This window comes from Notamacropus eugenii, chromosome 7 (assembly GCF_028372415.1).
Source record: "Notamacropus eugenii isolate mMacEug1 chromosome 7, mMacEug1.pri_v2, whole genome shotgun sequence".
NCBI lineage: Eukaryota > Metazoa > Chordata > Mammalia > Diprotodontia > Macropodidae > Notamacropus > Notamacropus eugenii.
The window spans coordinates 141,804,272-141,821,033 of NC_092878.1; the positions used below are offsets into that span (position 1 = coordinate 141,804,272).

At 38.8% G+C, this 16,762-nt stretch overlaps 1 protein-coding gene across 1 annotated transcript in view; it reads right to left on the bottom strand.

Annotated features, from left to right (window-relative positions):
• The window catches only part of PKD2 (polycystin 2, transient receptor potential cation channel), a 55,948-nt gene that overhangs the window by 23,734 nt on the left and 15,452 nt on the right, over positions 1–16,762 (bottom strand). The window contains exons 3-5 of the mRNA XM_072622340.1: positions 14,926–15,059; positions 5,997–6,247; positions 4,195–4,419 (exon numbers count right to left, since the gene is read on the bottom strand). Of these exons, the coding sequence (XP_072478441.1) occupies positions 4,195–4,419; positions 5,997–6,247; positions 14,926–15,059 (610 nt within the window). The remainder of the gene's footprint in view (positions 1–4,194; positions 4,420–5,996; positions 6,248–14,925; positions 15,060–16,762) is intronic.

The window sequence follows — 16,762 nt, forward strand, 5'->3', positions numbered from 1 at the left end:
ATTGACTGGTATCCTTAGGGTCTCACAAAATATCTCACTGCCTGAATGGAGAGAATTTAACTATTTGGGATACTAATGAAAACAAATTTTTTCAGAAAATGACCCTTAATTGCATTAATAGAATCATATGTTTTGACCTAGGAAGGTCTTTGGAAAAGCACCAAGAGATGGTAACTTCCTACAGGGCAGTAGACCTTTGCAGCAATCTCTTTCCCAGGCATGAGCTGCTAGAACATCTACTTGGTTTGAAGGATATGTTTTTCCTCCTTCACTGGATTTAAAATGACACAGAAAGATTGGATATGGATGGGCCAAGCACTGGATGTAATTCTAAACCTAGCAGAACAACCGTTAGCACTCACTAACAGATAATGACTGAAAGGGTCAACGACTTAGCTCCAGATGTTAACAGTCATCTAGCAGCACTGAGTCCTTTAATAATCCAGTCTGGAAAGCTCTTCTCATTAAAGGGCTGTTTTTGACAAAGATGTGAAGTACACTTGTGCACGCAATGTCTCTGATGATGGTGGTAAATATTTAAACTTGCTAAAGATCTTTCTGATCAACTTCATACTATACAAAGTTCATACCACTAGTGATACCAGGGGATGCTAAAGTAAAGAAAGCTAGCCAGTGACTCAGTCTCCCCACTACACTCATTTACTGTCAGACTCAGAATATTTAATTTATTCCTTTACCCTTCTCTATAATTTGGATGAAAAATACTGACCTTTATTTATGTCAGCCTGGCAACTAAATTCTAAACAATCCTGCAGAAACCAGATGTCAGTATGGACGGAGACCAGGATGTTAACCCAACCTTAGTTAACCCAGCCAACTAGTTGTATTTGACTATGAGGGAGTCACGTAACCTCTCAGGGCCTCAGTTCCCTCATCTGTAAAATGCAGGAGTTGGAATTAATGATCTTGGAGATTCTTTACAGCCCTAAGTCTATGAACTTGGTCATGGCTCTGGCACTAACTGGATGTGTGACTTCGAGAATTTAGAATCTAGGCATTAGCTGCCCAGTAATAAAATGACCAGAAAGGACTAAACGATAAGCTCCTTTCTCCATCTGTCTCTCTCTGGGCTTCTCACTGAACTTGTATCCCGGTTGATAGCCAGGAAGGTGCAGGCTGCTGCAACTCTAGTGGAGGGGGGAAATACACTCCTAACACTGAGAGCTGTAGTTCTCAATCTTCCACCGCTTCATTCTTAGTCAGAAATAAGCTATAATAATTTTTAAAATACAGCATTCCAAATGTAAATCTCTCACTGCTGGATCCAGAGCCTGTGGTGAAAATTTCGAGAGCACCCTCCCTAGCTAAGAGTAAGACACAAGCACCCTAGGCAATTCACAATGAGGGATTGGGGGTCTTGACATCCCACATCCCTCTTTAAGAAGAAGCCTTTGCAACATTTCTCTAATGAGGAGGGCCACTTTTGCTGAGTTCCTGATGGGATATTAAGTTATTTTTAGCAAAACAAAAACCGTAATCCTGGGGTTCAGGTCAGTTTCTCTGGCTGGACTCTAGGGGCTCTCAGGTTGTAGACGGCAAGTGTAAGGAAAGTGCAAAGGCATCTTCCCCTCTAATTAGCTCTTCCAAACAGCAAAGTTTCCCCCCAAATTAGCTCTTAGAAAAACAGGTAGAAGTGTAGACTCTGAGAGCTCTTCTGGCACCCACTCAGGCCTGGTCTCGACCAACCTTACTGCAGCCAAGCAGAGCCTCTTGTATGAAATGATACACCTGTATCATCCTCTGAGTCATGGGTCCCTGTCCTTAACTCCTTCAGTACTGATTGTCTGTACCTCTAATTTAACACCTTAAATATAACTTTACATAATTATGCATCATAGCTGTTGCTACTAAAGGAGAGCAATGTACATGAAGTGCTATAAAAGATACAATGATATGTAATTCTGATGTTCCAAAAGATGAGGCCACTTTTTTCTTTCCTAATTAATTTTTCTTTCCTAATTATCTCATTCACTCAACAAACATTTATCGAAGGCCTAGTCTGCGTTAGGCACTGGGTTCAATATCTGTGTATCCCCTCTCACCTCAAACCTCCATCCAGTGGCTCCTAGAGAACTTAGGCTTTCAATTAAAGTTTAAGAGTATAAAAATACACAGTCCTATCATTAGCACTGACCTACAATATCTCTACATATAATCTGAGTGGGGATTATGATCTGGTATAGATTAGTTCCATCTTCCTTCTATCAATGGGAAACTGATGTTAAATGATTTGCCTAACGACCTACAGTAAAGACATTAAAAGCTAGAACCAAAACTGGCCTAGGAAGGCCCGATGACTTCATGGTATTGTTCTGTGATGGAACAAAATGGTCATACTTCATGTTTGCAGCTCCTGTTCATTGATCCTCTATAGCCAGAACCATAATTTAACAGAGAAATGAAGATGGGGGCTGGATTAAACTGAGGCTAAAATACAGGGCAACTCTTCCAGCCCTTTTGTTTTTCCCTTTTTCCTTTTTCCATGACAAATTTTTCAGGATGAGTGAGAATAACGCCTCAGTGGAATAGAGTGAACACACATGTAGAAGTTCTGTATAAATGTGCCTAGGAGAGGCATACTTCTAATATATAGTTCCTTTACACACTCACTCACCTAGCACATCCTGACCTAGCATCTCTAAAGTGCTCTAAGATTCTGAGAAGGCAGTGCCATCATTCATAATCAAAATATAGGAAAGAAAGTTCAAGGGTAGCTTTTATTTAAACACACACAGCCAATAACACAGAATATAGATGGAGCTATTTCGCTGCTTTTGCCTTTTTTGTCTTCAAAGAAACCACATACCATTTCCTGTTTAGGTATGTTCTAAACAGAGTTCGGCAGTCATCGTAATTCTTTCTTTTTGTAAATAAGTACTATAAGATTTAACATGTTATTTTCTGCAAAAAGTGGTCTACAAATGTTCAAATTTAGGGATAAAAAAATCTAGTTGTGTGAGCATATCAAAGTTGAATCTTACAAATAAGGAGGAGACAGGATTGTTATTAAATCATTAGCACCATGAGTCTTTTGGAATTAGCAACTGAAGATAGTCGTTCTGTATGTATCATCCTGTTCTGCATAGCTGCCAGTGGTAGCTGGAGACTACTGCTTTCCTCAGTCCTACAACATTGCTGATTTCATGCACAGTGTTTCCTTCATCCTGTAAAACCTTTCTCATCCCTAAGATTCTGCTTCCCCACCCTTCAATCATTTCCTTCTCATGCAGCCTCAGCCCTGAAGAATTCCTTACATCTCTTAAGTTGTTGAGAGAAATATCTGCTTCTAGACTTAATCCTTCCCCCTCACACCATTTACAATTAGAAATAACTGCATGAACTCTCATTTTTGTCTGTAATTTAACTGTCCTTGCAAAAAGTTAAATATTTTTTGATCCTTTAGGTGATGAATTATCTGGTTGTCAACCCATTGCTACGTCTTTGTACAGATTAATCATAACATCCTAAAGATAATCTAGTCAATCCCTCATTTCACAGAGGAGGAAACCGAAAACTACCTAAGTTCAGTGACAGGTGTTTGTATTAAGCCAACAGTGGGAAAGTCAGAGCACCTTGTCTTCTCTTAATGAGGATTATTTTTATCCAAAGTTGATCTGTCCTCTGAAACACAGAAGTTGAGAAATGCATTTAGCCTCTCTTTAGTCTGTACTTGGCATGAGTTGTGACCTTGGTTGTTTACAGAATATTTAACACAATCCTCATCCTACCTGAGTTCATATGTTAAATGGAACAGATATCAGCCGAAGATGGCAAACAGGAAAAGAAGCGTTGACTAAAGGTCAGGGTCATGAGATATGACTGTGGCACAGAGATGACTAATTCTCTTAATTCATAGATGGTAGAAAAACAGAGCTTTTGTCTCCTCCCAGGGGTGTTACACTAGATAAAGATTCCTACTCTAAGGTTCTATTCTATGATTTTCATCCATATACCCAAGAAACACTAAGTATGCCATGAAATGCTTCTGCCCTTTCTTTTCTTTATCAGTACAACCCATTCTTTTCTATCCATCTTGAATCTTACAACCCTTATTTAATGAAATACAAGGTACATTTTTAAGTTGTGAATACTCCAAGAACATATCATCATGTACATCCACACACAAAACATAAGCAAACCAAGATTTACAATATGATCACAAAAAGTACATACCTGACCACACAAAAAAGATTGATGTTGGCATTGTATACTGAGAAGTCAATAAAAGTTGCCCTGGTCCCTCTGTCTAACCAGATGTTTTTCTTCAGACTAGCAATCTGTGCTGCAGTTTCCTCTCTGGTTTTTGACAGGTCCAGATAATAGCCAGCCCCACTGTAGGTGGCAATCAATCCCCAGTGACTACTCCCATTTAAGTCTTTTTCATTTGTGTATGTCCAACTAAATAAAAAAAACAAACATTACAGTCATCACTTTTAGTAACTATAAATATGGACAGAAACTATGTAATAAATCAGGGTCAGTGACAAAAGCAACCAAGAGAGCTTAAACTCCAAACAGAGACAACATCAGGAACGAATATTTTCTATAAACGGATACTCAACAACAATTGAACATACAGAATTAGTGTTCTCCAGAAGTTTTCCAGAAATAACCCATCTTATAATATTATTTAAAAATAACTCACTGGTGAAATTTACACGGTCAGGAAATAGCCATCCTAGAATGTAATCAGCATAAATATGATATATATATATAAAATAACGTTCATTCAGAACCTGTGATTTACAACTCTCAATCATTGCGCTACATTGTAACTAGCACATACATCACTTCTTACAGCGCAGTGACATTCGCTGAATGCATGTACCACAATTTGCTTAGTCATTCCCCAGTCGATAAACCTCTATTTTGTTTCTAATCCTTAGCTATCAGGAAAAGTTCTAGTACAAATATTTTGATATATGTGGGGACTTTCTTCTTATTGAGTGCATTCGAGAGGTATAAGCCCAATAACGGAGTCTGTGGTTCAAAGGGAATGGACATTTTAGTCACTTGTTGTCTGGTTGACTTCTTAAACATGATTTGCCTTTTGGTGTACATATATATATATGTATATATATATTTAATAATGATATTGTCTATGGCTCCTTTTAGCAAAATCTAGCTATCTTTTTTTATTAGGGTTATATTTGCTCTTGCTTTGTTTGAGAATATGATTACTGCCTCTGCTTGGTTTTTTGTTACTTTAGTGTGAAGCATAATAGATTCTGCTCCTTATTTTAACTGTATTCATCTTTCTGCTTCAATTTCTTTTTTGTAAACAACATATTGTTATATTCTAGTTTCTAATCCATTCTGCTCTCCTCCATTTCACAGGTGAGTTCATTCCATTCATCTTCACAATTATGATTGCTAATTTTGAATTTCCCTCCATCTTACGTTTTTCCTACCCCTCCCTGCTGTATCTCCCTAAATCCCCCTGGACTGTAAAAATGACTCACTGTGACTTTTTCTTGGATTTCCCAATCAGAATTCTGCCTGATGTTTTTTACATCTTTGTGGAAGAGGTTTATTGGGAGAACTAGGATATACTTCTTTCCATTACTCCTCCATCTTGACTCCACCCCTACATGATAGTATTTACAAAGCTATCACACAAATGAGGAATTAGAGCTCTTCTGCTTGGCCCAAAAGGGCAGAAGTAAGAGTAATCTGCAGATGTATCAAGTTGGGCTTGACGTAAATGCAATGGGACACCCGACCACTGGTCTGTTACACTGTAGAGAGGATTCTTTGGCCACTCCTAACAGTTTCAAAATTCTATGATCCAGAGACTGAAAGGACAACATATAAATTAAACTTGTGGGTGAATATGTTCTAGCATCTGTTTGGCAAAGTCTAGGATTACAAGCCCTGGAAAATGACAACATTTTCTATTTGCTAAAAAATGAACAGAAGCATAGGAGAAACAGGAGAGAGTGCACAGATGCTCATGAGGAGAAAGAAATACGCACGCTGTTCCATGTTGGAGGCCAAATGGAGCTCTTTCTTCATTGCTGACAGAATAGACATCATAACACTCTTTAATCTCCTCTCTCAAGTCCGGGGGGATAGAGCAAGACCCATTTCTGACTTTCAGTTGCCTGATTCGGGGCACCCCCAAGAGCAGGTTCTCATAGTAAATGAAACTCCGATTTTCAGCTACCATTCTGTTGTTGTACCACATCTCCCAATAGAGGCCATCTAGCAAAGAGCCCTCTGTGAACTGAAAGGAAAAGGAAAGGTCTGAAAAGTCAAAATATCATTAAACACCTTTACTGTTGCCAAAAATTTCCATGTGGCCACTAGAGTAAAAACTGAGTATTCACATCCCTAATATAATCAGAATTCCCAGGAACCAGAGGGTCACTGAAATAAATCTATTGTCATAACTATCTCCCAATTATTTCTGGTTCTTGCTAGTGTAGATCTGCCTTATGTTCCCTATTCTTATCCTAGCCAGTTATGGTTCTAATAGTTTGCCCCAGGGGAATAATAAGATATACTTATTTACTTGAGTCTCCTGGTTACACATGACATTTTGTTATGTACATCAGTACTTTTCAAAGTAGGGCAGCTAAGATGTGAGTGGATAGAGCACTGGGCCTGGACATAGATAAAAGTCTGCATAATCAAAGCTATGACTTTTCTAGTAGCAATGCATGGCTGTGAGAGTTGGGACTATGTCCGTAGGATTGACAGTTTCGAATTGTGGTGCCAGAGAAGATTTTTGAGAGTTCCTTGGAAATCAAATCGGTGAATATTTGAAGAAATTAATTCAGGTTATTCACAGGTCAAATACCAAAGCTGAAGATTAAATATTTTGCCAAGTAATGAGAAGAGAGGACTCAATGAAAAAGACTCTGATGTTGGGAAAGACTGAAGGCAAAAGGAAAAGGGGATGACGGAGGATGAAATGGATGGTGTCATGGAAACCACAAATATGAAATCGGACAAACTTCAAGAGATGGTGGAGGATAGAAGAGCCTGCCATGTTATGGTCTAGGGGGTCACAAAGAGTCAGACACAGTAACACTTTTCAAAGTATGCTGCAGAATTCCTCTCCTATAACTTGAACACAGAAGATCAACAGTTAAGGGAATGTCCTGAGAGATCTCTCCTGCTTGCCCAGAACCTGCCTATTTCCAATGAATTAGGATATAAAGAGTAGAATTTTGCAAAGTATGTCATAAGACCCCACTGGCACAGACAAAGGATACAATTTTTTTTTTTGACAAGTTCCACAGCTTTGATTGAGCTGCAAACTCTGTATGCTGAGACCATTCTTCCTAGCGCCAATGCCCAGGTCCTTGTTCCTCATGCCCTTGTTAGGATGTGAATTCCAAAAGCTAGACTTCTAAACCTCATTCCTGGGTTTGGGAAAACAGGCAGTGGGATTTCCACCTAACTCTCCTAAGACTCAACCCAGACTAAGTATTGCATTTCAAGCACATATGTGGTGCTAACTCTAAGCTCTCGAGCTAAGGGCTTCCATTTCCCCCAAAGTCTTTGGATCAGCAGTGACTGAGAGAACAGTCATAGAAGTTTTGAACCTTCTACATTCCCTCTACCAAGGGACGAAGAGGAGAAGGGGCCTTCTAGGGCTCAACCAGATCTCTGGATGTCCCTAGGAACCAGGGTCCTTTCTAGCCTTTGGGAGAAATTGTCATTGACCTTGATAAATATTAGAGACGGAGAAAGGAACTTAACAGGATCAAGGCAAAGATGTAATTGTGGGAGAAACAGTGCTAGCACCTTGTCTTCCCAATACAGAGAATTCATGAGCTGGGTTCATGAGAGAATTCTTGACTCAATGGAAAACTCATTTAATTTTTCTACAAGATCAACAGCTCTGATCCCAAGTATTAACAGGGCTTTTGCTTATTGAAAAATCTACATTTTTTTCATGACTGTGAAAAGCAATCACAGATCCATAAGAATTCTCTGAATTTCACATCCTCTGCTTATCTTTTCTTCTATGCACCACTACCTTGTCAATTCTAACTCCTACTATTTAAACATTTATGATAATTTTGACAAAGCTGAATTTAAGTTTCCCTCTGAAAATGTTTTTTTGTAAAAGCTTTGTTAAGTAAATTTAGCAAAAAATAATTTGTAGGGAGAAGGTTGAAAAGTAGTTGAGAAGGGAAAAATATCTTCACACACTTAAAAGACACTATGAACAAATATATTCATATTTCAACAAAAACCTTACCATTACCCAGCAAATCTTTCTTTTCAACCTTTGTAGACCTTCTGGTTACATTTCTAATAGTAGTTATTCCAAATGTTTTTGATACTAATAAAGTTCCTAATTCCCTTCTGGACCTGAGCAAGTAATCCCTGTCGGATTCATTTTATTTAATTCTGCCAATATTTCTGCTGTGAAGGTCAGAAATTCTGCTTATGAAAGCAATGAAAAAAATTAGGAAAGGATTTTTTTCTTGACTCTTTCAGGAATATTCTGCTGTGGTTTCATGTTCTCTTAGGAATCCACAGATTCTTCTGCTTCATCAGGCATTGGTTCAATTTCCTTTGTCTTTATATACTGAATCAGATGTTGTTCAGGGTCCTTTAGATGTACTGGTGACCATCTTTCACACTGTTATTAGTATCTTTCCTGGTGATTTTTCTGCTTGTGCTCAGGGTTAACTGAGTTTTCTTCCTCCTAAGATTATCAGTAAATTTGCTCTTTTCCCCTTATATCTCCCTATCACTCAGTTTTTGACTCCTCCTTTAATGGAGGTTCTATTGAAGGTTGGACCTTAACGCTATCTTGCTCTCCTCCCAAGTTGAGGAAATCACTTTTTTATTGGCCTTAATTCCTGCCCACATGAGTTCTGGGGCTACAGACCTGGTTCCTGATGGAGGCCAATGTCCTTCCCTTCAGGCCTGATGCAGTGCCCGCGCCCCCATCTCCACCCCCACCCATTGGTTCAATGCCCCGGGTTCCCTCTAACTGAGCTCTGCCTCCCTAAGCAGAGCAGGTTTCTGCTTTACTATACCTCCCCGAGACAAGTTAGTGGTGAGGGGCAGAATTGAGATCTAGTGCTTTGTTGCCACAGAATCATGGAGTGTGGGTATGAATAGTGCAGCAATGAAAGACAAGGAGCATCAGGAAAGGAATTTCTGAGTGGATCCCACAGTATAAGTTTCAGAGTAAAGAGTGGGGGGTAATTACAAGACAAAAGTCTGACCTTGAGGCAAACTTCCCAGAATGTCCATGAAGGGTGAAGTTACACGGCTAAGTTAGGGACAAGAGTTTAGACTCACAGGCATGGGAGAGCAAGTTAGTCTGTGCCAGCTTGATTATGTCTTAGAATTCAAACCAGTTTCCAATTTTACACCTCTTCAGGTTTCTTAGTGTTTTAATCTTTGTGTGTAGTTTTGAGGTTTGACAAAATATTAAAAAACTATTTAGCTCTCCATCTTCCTTTCTAACCTTCTCTCTTTAAGGTCTCTCTCTTTTGTCACCTCAAATTTTATTCATATGTTTGCTCATTGTCTCCTTCTGACCTCAGTTAATAGATATTTCTGATTTCATTATATAAAGTAATATCTCCTTTTGATTTGAATAATGTTATTAATAGGGTAAGAATGGTTCACTCAGAGTAAAGATGAAAGACTTATCTTGTTTTCCAGCATCTAATTTGCATGCAACTAAGATGAGGTCTTTAAGATCGATAGCTGGAAACTCTTACACTTAAACTGTTTAAGGACTAGGGGACAAATAAATGTCACAAAATGGTGACTTGGATGGAAGACATGTTCACTTTTTGTTTCTTACCACGAAGCAGAGAAGAATAATTTCATACTAGAGGTTCTAGTACAGCAGAAGAGACCTCAAAACTAGGTCTGAGAAGAATCCTCAGAACTGAGACCAGGAAGGGACTCTGGGATGGTTCTAGGAACAGACCTTGGAGTCTTGATTGCTACTTCTTATTTATAAGAAAATGCCTTGCCACATGCTGCGGTGATCTCTGAGGATGCCTGAGCTTGGAGCACAGCTGCGTTGGGAACTGAGCTGAACTGAGAGCTGAGGAAAGACCTCAGATTGCAATAGGCAACAGAACTGAATCCCTTAGTTAAAAAGTAACTATTAAAAGTAGAATTAATGTAACAAAAATGGAAACTGTTGGATGTTGGAGAGGATGTGGGAAACTGGGACACAAATTCACTGCTGGTGGAGTTGTGAACTGATCCCAGCATTCTGGAGAGCAATTTGGAACAATGCCCAAAGGGTCAAAAAACTCTGCATACCCTTTAATCCAGTAATACCACTGCTAAAGTTTATATCCCAAAGACATCCAAAAAAAGGAAAAAGGACCTATTTGCACAAAATATTTATAGCAGCTCTTTTTGTGGTGGCTAAGAACTGGAAATCAAAGGGATGTCTATCAATTGAGGAATGACTAAACAAGCTGTGGTATATGATTATAATGGAATATTATTCTGCTACAAGAAATGACAAGCAGGATGATTTCAGAAAAACCTGAAAAGATTTACCTGAACTGATGCGGAGTGAAGTGAACAGGATCAAGAGCATAGTAGCAGCGTTATCGTTTGATGGACAACTGTGAATGACTCAGCTCTTCTCAGCAATGCAATGAGCCAAGACAATCCCAAAGGACTCATGATGAAGCAGGCTACCCACCTCCAGAGAAAGAGCTGATAGTGACCGAACACAGACTGAAGCAGTGAGTTTTCACTTTCTTGCTTTCACTGTTTTTCTTTTACTCAAATCTTCTGGTACAGAATGACTCATATGGAAACGTTTTACATAACTGCATATGTATGACCTATATCTGACTGCTCACAGTCGCAGGGATGGGGGAGGGGAGGGAGCGGCAGAGTTTGGAACTCAAAACTTTAAATAGAAATCTAAAAACCAAAATTGGGGGAAAAGCTCTAGAAGTTAACATGGTGAAGTAGTGGCAGCTGAGGGGTAGAGCGCTGGATCAAGAAGACCTGAGTTCGAATCTGACCTCAAACACGTAGTAGCTCCGTGACCCTGGGCGAGTCACTCTGCTCGCCTCAGTTTCCTCCTCTTTAAAACGGGGACAATAATGGCACCTACTTACCAGAGCTGTTGTGATGATAAAATCATATTTGTGAAGTGCTCTGCAAGACTTAAAGAGCTATATAAGTGCTAGCTTTTATCTGTTCATTCATTCACTCACTCATTCATAAATTAGTAAGGGCCATGCATGGTGCTAAAAGCTGTGGATTAAAAAAAAGACAACAACAGACCTCAAAATGTTCATATCTGAATGGGGGAGAAAACATTAGGCATATACAAGAGATATCCAGTGTATACTAAAAGTAATCTCAGAGGAAAGGGCAGCTGGGGGGAACGGGGAAAGGCTTTCTGAAGAAGGAGGGATTCAGACTGAGTCTTGTAGGTTTTCCCTTGGTTTCTGCTTTATCATTTGTTATGTCATCCACTTTCACAACTCCTACTTCTACACAGATAACTTGCACATTTTAATTTCTAGCTCTGACATCTCTTTCCCCACAATCAGCTCTCTCCCCTCGGATTTTCCTGTTCTTATCAACAATGTGTGTGTGTTTCTCCTTCGTTGCCGAAGAAGACCACGCCATCGAAGAAATGATGCATGACTTGCACTTGGCTTTGTTTTGAGTGAGGGAGGGCTGTGCGGGTCACCAGCCTCACTTTCTCCTCCTGAACCATCTGAATCCAGTGACCAGATATTTATCAGAATGACTGGAGATGACCCAGGATGAGGCAATTGGGGTTAAGTGACTTGCCCAAGGTCATACAGCTAGTGAGCGTCAAGTGTCTGAGGTGAGATTTGAACTCAGATCCTCCTGGCTCCTGCACTGGTGCTCTTATCCACTGCACCACCTAGCTGCCTCTTATCAACAATACTATTCAATTCAATGCATGTTACCTTCTTCAAACTCTGGTTTACATAACTGAAGATTATAATCTGTCAATTCTTCTGCCTGTGTTTCCAGCAATTTCCAAACTCTGTCATCTTTTAAGTTTATCAAAGCCAAATTTTCCTTCCATTATTTATAATAGTCTGCATTTGAGAAGAAAAACTTTCAAAATTACTATTTGTACTATTTGTACAATGTGGCAAAATGTGCTGCCACATCCACAAGCAAATGTTGATTGAAGTAATTTGTGGCCAAGCTTAGTGAATATTTTTGATTGCATCTTTGACGTTATAATTTCTTCCAGAAGTCAGTTAAGTAAATTAAATAGATGCCTCTAATTTTAGCAATTTGTTGTTCAAAAGTTTTCCTAAAGTAGCAGACCTTAGTTGCAATGGATTAGTCTATGGATTGCAATAAAGATGCTGTATTTAGTGGCAAAAAATACATATCCGTGTGTGTGTGTGTATGTGTACATATATAGGTATATAGATACACACACACACATATGTATATATGTGTGTGCTTTTACATTCTCACTAAGTGAACATACATATAGTTGAGTGACTAAAATCAGTAATAACTTAAATGCAACATTATTGTCCTTGGAGTATTTTTTTAATAGCTGGGCTAAAATAAAACTTAAAAAACTGTTTTAAAAAGATTCAAAAACAGCTTTAGTCATACTTGCTTTCTTATTTGACCACAAAGAAAAGAAAGTGATCAAGGTAGCCTCTCAGAGTTCAAGGATTTTCAAGGTCAACAAAAGAAGCCCTGGTTTAAATTTGAAAGTCTGGTCTTCATAAGTCCCCATAAAAGTGTAAGGCGCATCTATCACTTCAAATCCATGTTGAGAATTTTCTTTCTGAGAAATATAAGTTCCAAAAGACATCTTTTTTCCAGAATAAGCTTGTTTCAGCCACATTTAAAATGTATTGATCAATATATCCACCTTCTTCAATTATTTTCTTCAAAACACCTGGATATTTAGCTTCTGTATCCTCCGCTGCAATCATCATGTGTCCAGGAATTTTAATACTCTGTCACTAAATTCAGTGTTTCAAGTGAAGAAACCAAACAACGCTTGCAAAAAGACCTTCACTTTCCATTTCACTTCCATTGTCTTTCATTGCCTTGAATAAACTTGAAGCTTTTTTCTGAATGACTACTCCGCTAAAAGAACTGCATTTCTGATTGCCATCTCTAATCGAAACAGCTAAAAGACACTGCATTTCTCTCACTGCAATACTATATTCTTTGTGGTTGTTTGCAAATCACAAAAAGCTGATATTAAAAAAAAATATATTCTTCTTTCCTCCTAATTACATGTAAAAGTGTTCAACATTTGATTTTTTTAATATATTCAGTTCCAAATTCTCTCTCTCCTTTCTCTTTTTCTTTAAAAAAAAATTGCCTGCATGTTTTATAATATTCCATATCATACATTCAGGCATTCCAATATTTCATCCTGTTTTAGATTACAAGGGACCACTTTATGTCATTCAATTATACCAAATTTTTGCTTTAATATAATAACAAGCCTCTTCTCTTGCATTAACTATATTTTCTATCTGAAGCATTCTTCCTTTTGCTCATTTTTAATAAAAAGAGTCTTTTTCTAAAAAAATTAACATAACTGTTGGTAATATGGTTTGCAGCAGTATATCCTATCTACATGCGACAACAGACAAATGCAGACTGATGATACAGCAGCATGTTCAAACCCTCATCTAATTCACACATTTCAATCACTGAATTTTGCCTTACATTCAATGGGACCTGGTATCATTTGATCATTTACACTAAATCCAACTTTGCATTATTTGAAACTCATATTAATTACCACCCAGCTGTATATTGCTGCAATTTTAAAACAGAAAACAAAGCAGAAACAAAGATAATGACATGGCCTGCTTGTGGTTTGTGTGACCACCCTCAAAGTCACTTATGATCATTTCTAGCAGCTGTTTCACAAGCACATGGCTCATTTCCCTACTGAGAGTGTTAAGCTCCCCAAGGACAAGGCTCAGACTTTAGCATCTGCCTACTATATACCACAAGCCTGGCTTTGATTCCTGGAAAAATTCTAGAAAATGTTATTTAAGAGATAGTATGTGAGCAGCTGGTAAAGAAAAACAATGGCCACAAACAGCCAGGATGACTACGGAAAAAATTTCCAAAAGTCACACCAGGCTAATTCCATTTTCTTTTGTATAGGATTACCAGACTGCTAGGGGAAGGTAGGTGGTGCAAGAGAATAGAGCGCTGGTCCTGGAGTCAGGAGGACCTGAATTCAAATCAGGGACTCAGACCCTTACAAGCGTGTGACTCTGGATAAGTTATTTAACCCTGTTTGCCTCAGTTTCCTCACGTGTAAAATGAGTTGGAGAAGTAAACTGCAAACCACTCCAGTATCTCTGCCAGAAAACCCCAAATGGGGTCATGGAGAGCTGGACACGACTGAAGAAACAACTGAATGACAGCATTAGCCCACTAGACTGGGGGTCTACTGCCATTGGGTTAAAACAAATCCACTAGATCAATAGAGGAGAAATCCAGTGTGGCTGGAGAGCAGTTCATATGAAGATGATCTGGGGCTTTCATGAACTGCAAGTCCGATATGGGCAAACAGAGCATCAGGGCAGAAGGACGCTTGTTTGATGTCAGGATGCATTAAGATGCCCTGTGTACAAGAGAAGGGAGCTTCACAGGATCATAGATTTAGATTAGGACAAGCTCTTAAGAGAGTCATCTAGTTTAGCTTCCTCATTTTAAAGATAAGGAAACTGAGGCCCAGAACGGTTAAAAATACTTGCTCAATGTGACATAGAGCCACAGATAGATCTCTGGCAGAGCCGAGACTGAAGACTGGTCCTCTGACTCCAAATCAAGGCTCTTTCCACCTCGCCATCTGCCTCAATGAGCACAGTTACCCTGGAGAGCGGGGTAACCTGACTGATGAAATGACACTTTTCAGTGATCAAGAGAATTCTTTTCAAATACCTTCCAGAAGTCTTCCATCGTGGAGAGTGTCTTGAAATTTGTTTTCTCCATTTTAGACACAGGTGTTTCTAAAAAGAGCTGTGACATGACCCTGGTGTAGTAGTACATGCTGGAGCTCACCATCCCATAGGTCACTGTAAGACACAAAAGGAAGTGGTAACATGAATGAACAATTAAATATACTCAAAACCCCAGGTCCATAGTGTACCTTGTGGATATCCTGAACGATTGGCATCCCATACTTTCAGGCTGCTTACAAAAAATACAAAAAAATCTGCCAGTGTTCTCTCACTGCCTGATTCATTATCCAACCATCATTTATGCAAAAACAATCTGGCTGGCAGAACAAAGATAATAAAGACACAGCCTGCTTGTGGTTGATGTGACCACCCTCAAAGTCACTTATGATCATCTCTAGCAGCTGTTTCATAAGCACATGGCTCATTTCTCTTCTGAGACTGTTACGCTCCCCAAGGACAAGGCTCATACTTTATATATCACTTCACTCAACCTCCAATACAAACTCACTGCCCCACTGCCAGAGGCATATATATGTATGTGTTATATATGTGCATATACTTTTGACATACATAACATCTCCTCTGAAAGAATTTTAAGCCCCCTGAGGACTTTTTAATCTTTGTATCATCAGCACCTATTGCTTGCCACATGGTTAATAATAATTAATAAATTCTTATTTATTGCTTGACTGGCTTCAAGGGAACCTTAATGCATTAAGCCAAATGGTTTAAAACTGAAAAGGGACGTAGGATCACAGATGAAGAGGTTAAAGGGACCTTAAAGGGCATTTAGTCCATTCATTTTATTTTACAGATGAGAAAACCGAGACCCAAAAAGGCAAGTAATTTATACAAGGTCATACAGATAGAAGATGATAGAGTCAAGTCTGCACTTAGATCCTTGACTCCGGATCTGGTGCTGGTATATCATGCTGGTGGTTTAGACGTCAGCTAAGTTTGATGCCCTTATTTTTACAAGTAACAATGCTGAAGTACAGCTAAGTGATTTGCTCAAGGTCACAAATGTGACAAATGTGAGAGGATTTGGATCAGAATTTTGGCTGACTCCAAATTCTGTGCCTCTTTCATTTCCACTATTCCCTACCAAGGGTATAAGATAATACACAGTAAAATACCCCAGCTATGCAGCTAGAGTGTTAATCAAACCATATCAAGTCACACCCTTCAACTTATCTTTCCATTTCCCCATTGTCTCTGCCAGATAAAATACAGTTTACATCTTCTAAATTACTTTGAATTTTAGAGCTAGAATTAGAATCTTTTTAAAAGAGCCATTCATGATTTTTTAAGCATTTGAGATTAGATGCTTTGCTGTACATAAGGAAATTAGTCATTATTGATATGTCAATAATCTATTTGTAGATTATATATCTACTTAATATATAATTCATATGTATGTGTATACTGGACAACTAGGGACCTCTAGGAAGGTTACACATGGGGACAAGCTGTGGAGCTCTAGTAGAGAGAGGGATAGACAGAATCCCTCTGCCAAGAATTACTTTAAGGTGTTTTGTATCAAGGGGCCAGAAGGATAAAAGAGTTTCCTAGACAGAAAGATTGCTATAGCATACATAAGGCAGGTAGTGATACCAGGGGTGATGGACCTACTCTACACCCACCACATAATGACTGAATGAGACAAGTCACATTCAGCATCACTGTAAGAACAAACACAAGGAGCCACCTCACCATTTCTCATTTCGAACTTTCAAAGGAGCCTAATATTTGCAGGTTTACATTTCGACTTTGGTTGCTCAATCATTACTCAAATGGAGAATTTGAACTATTTGAAA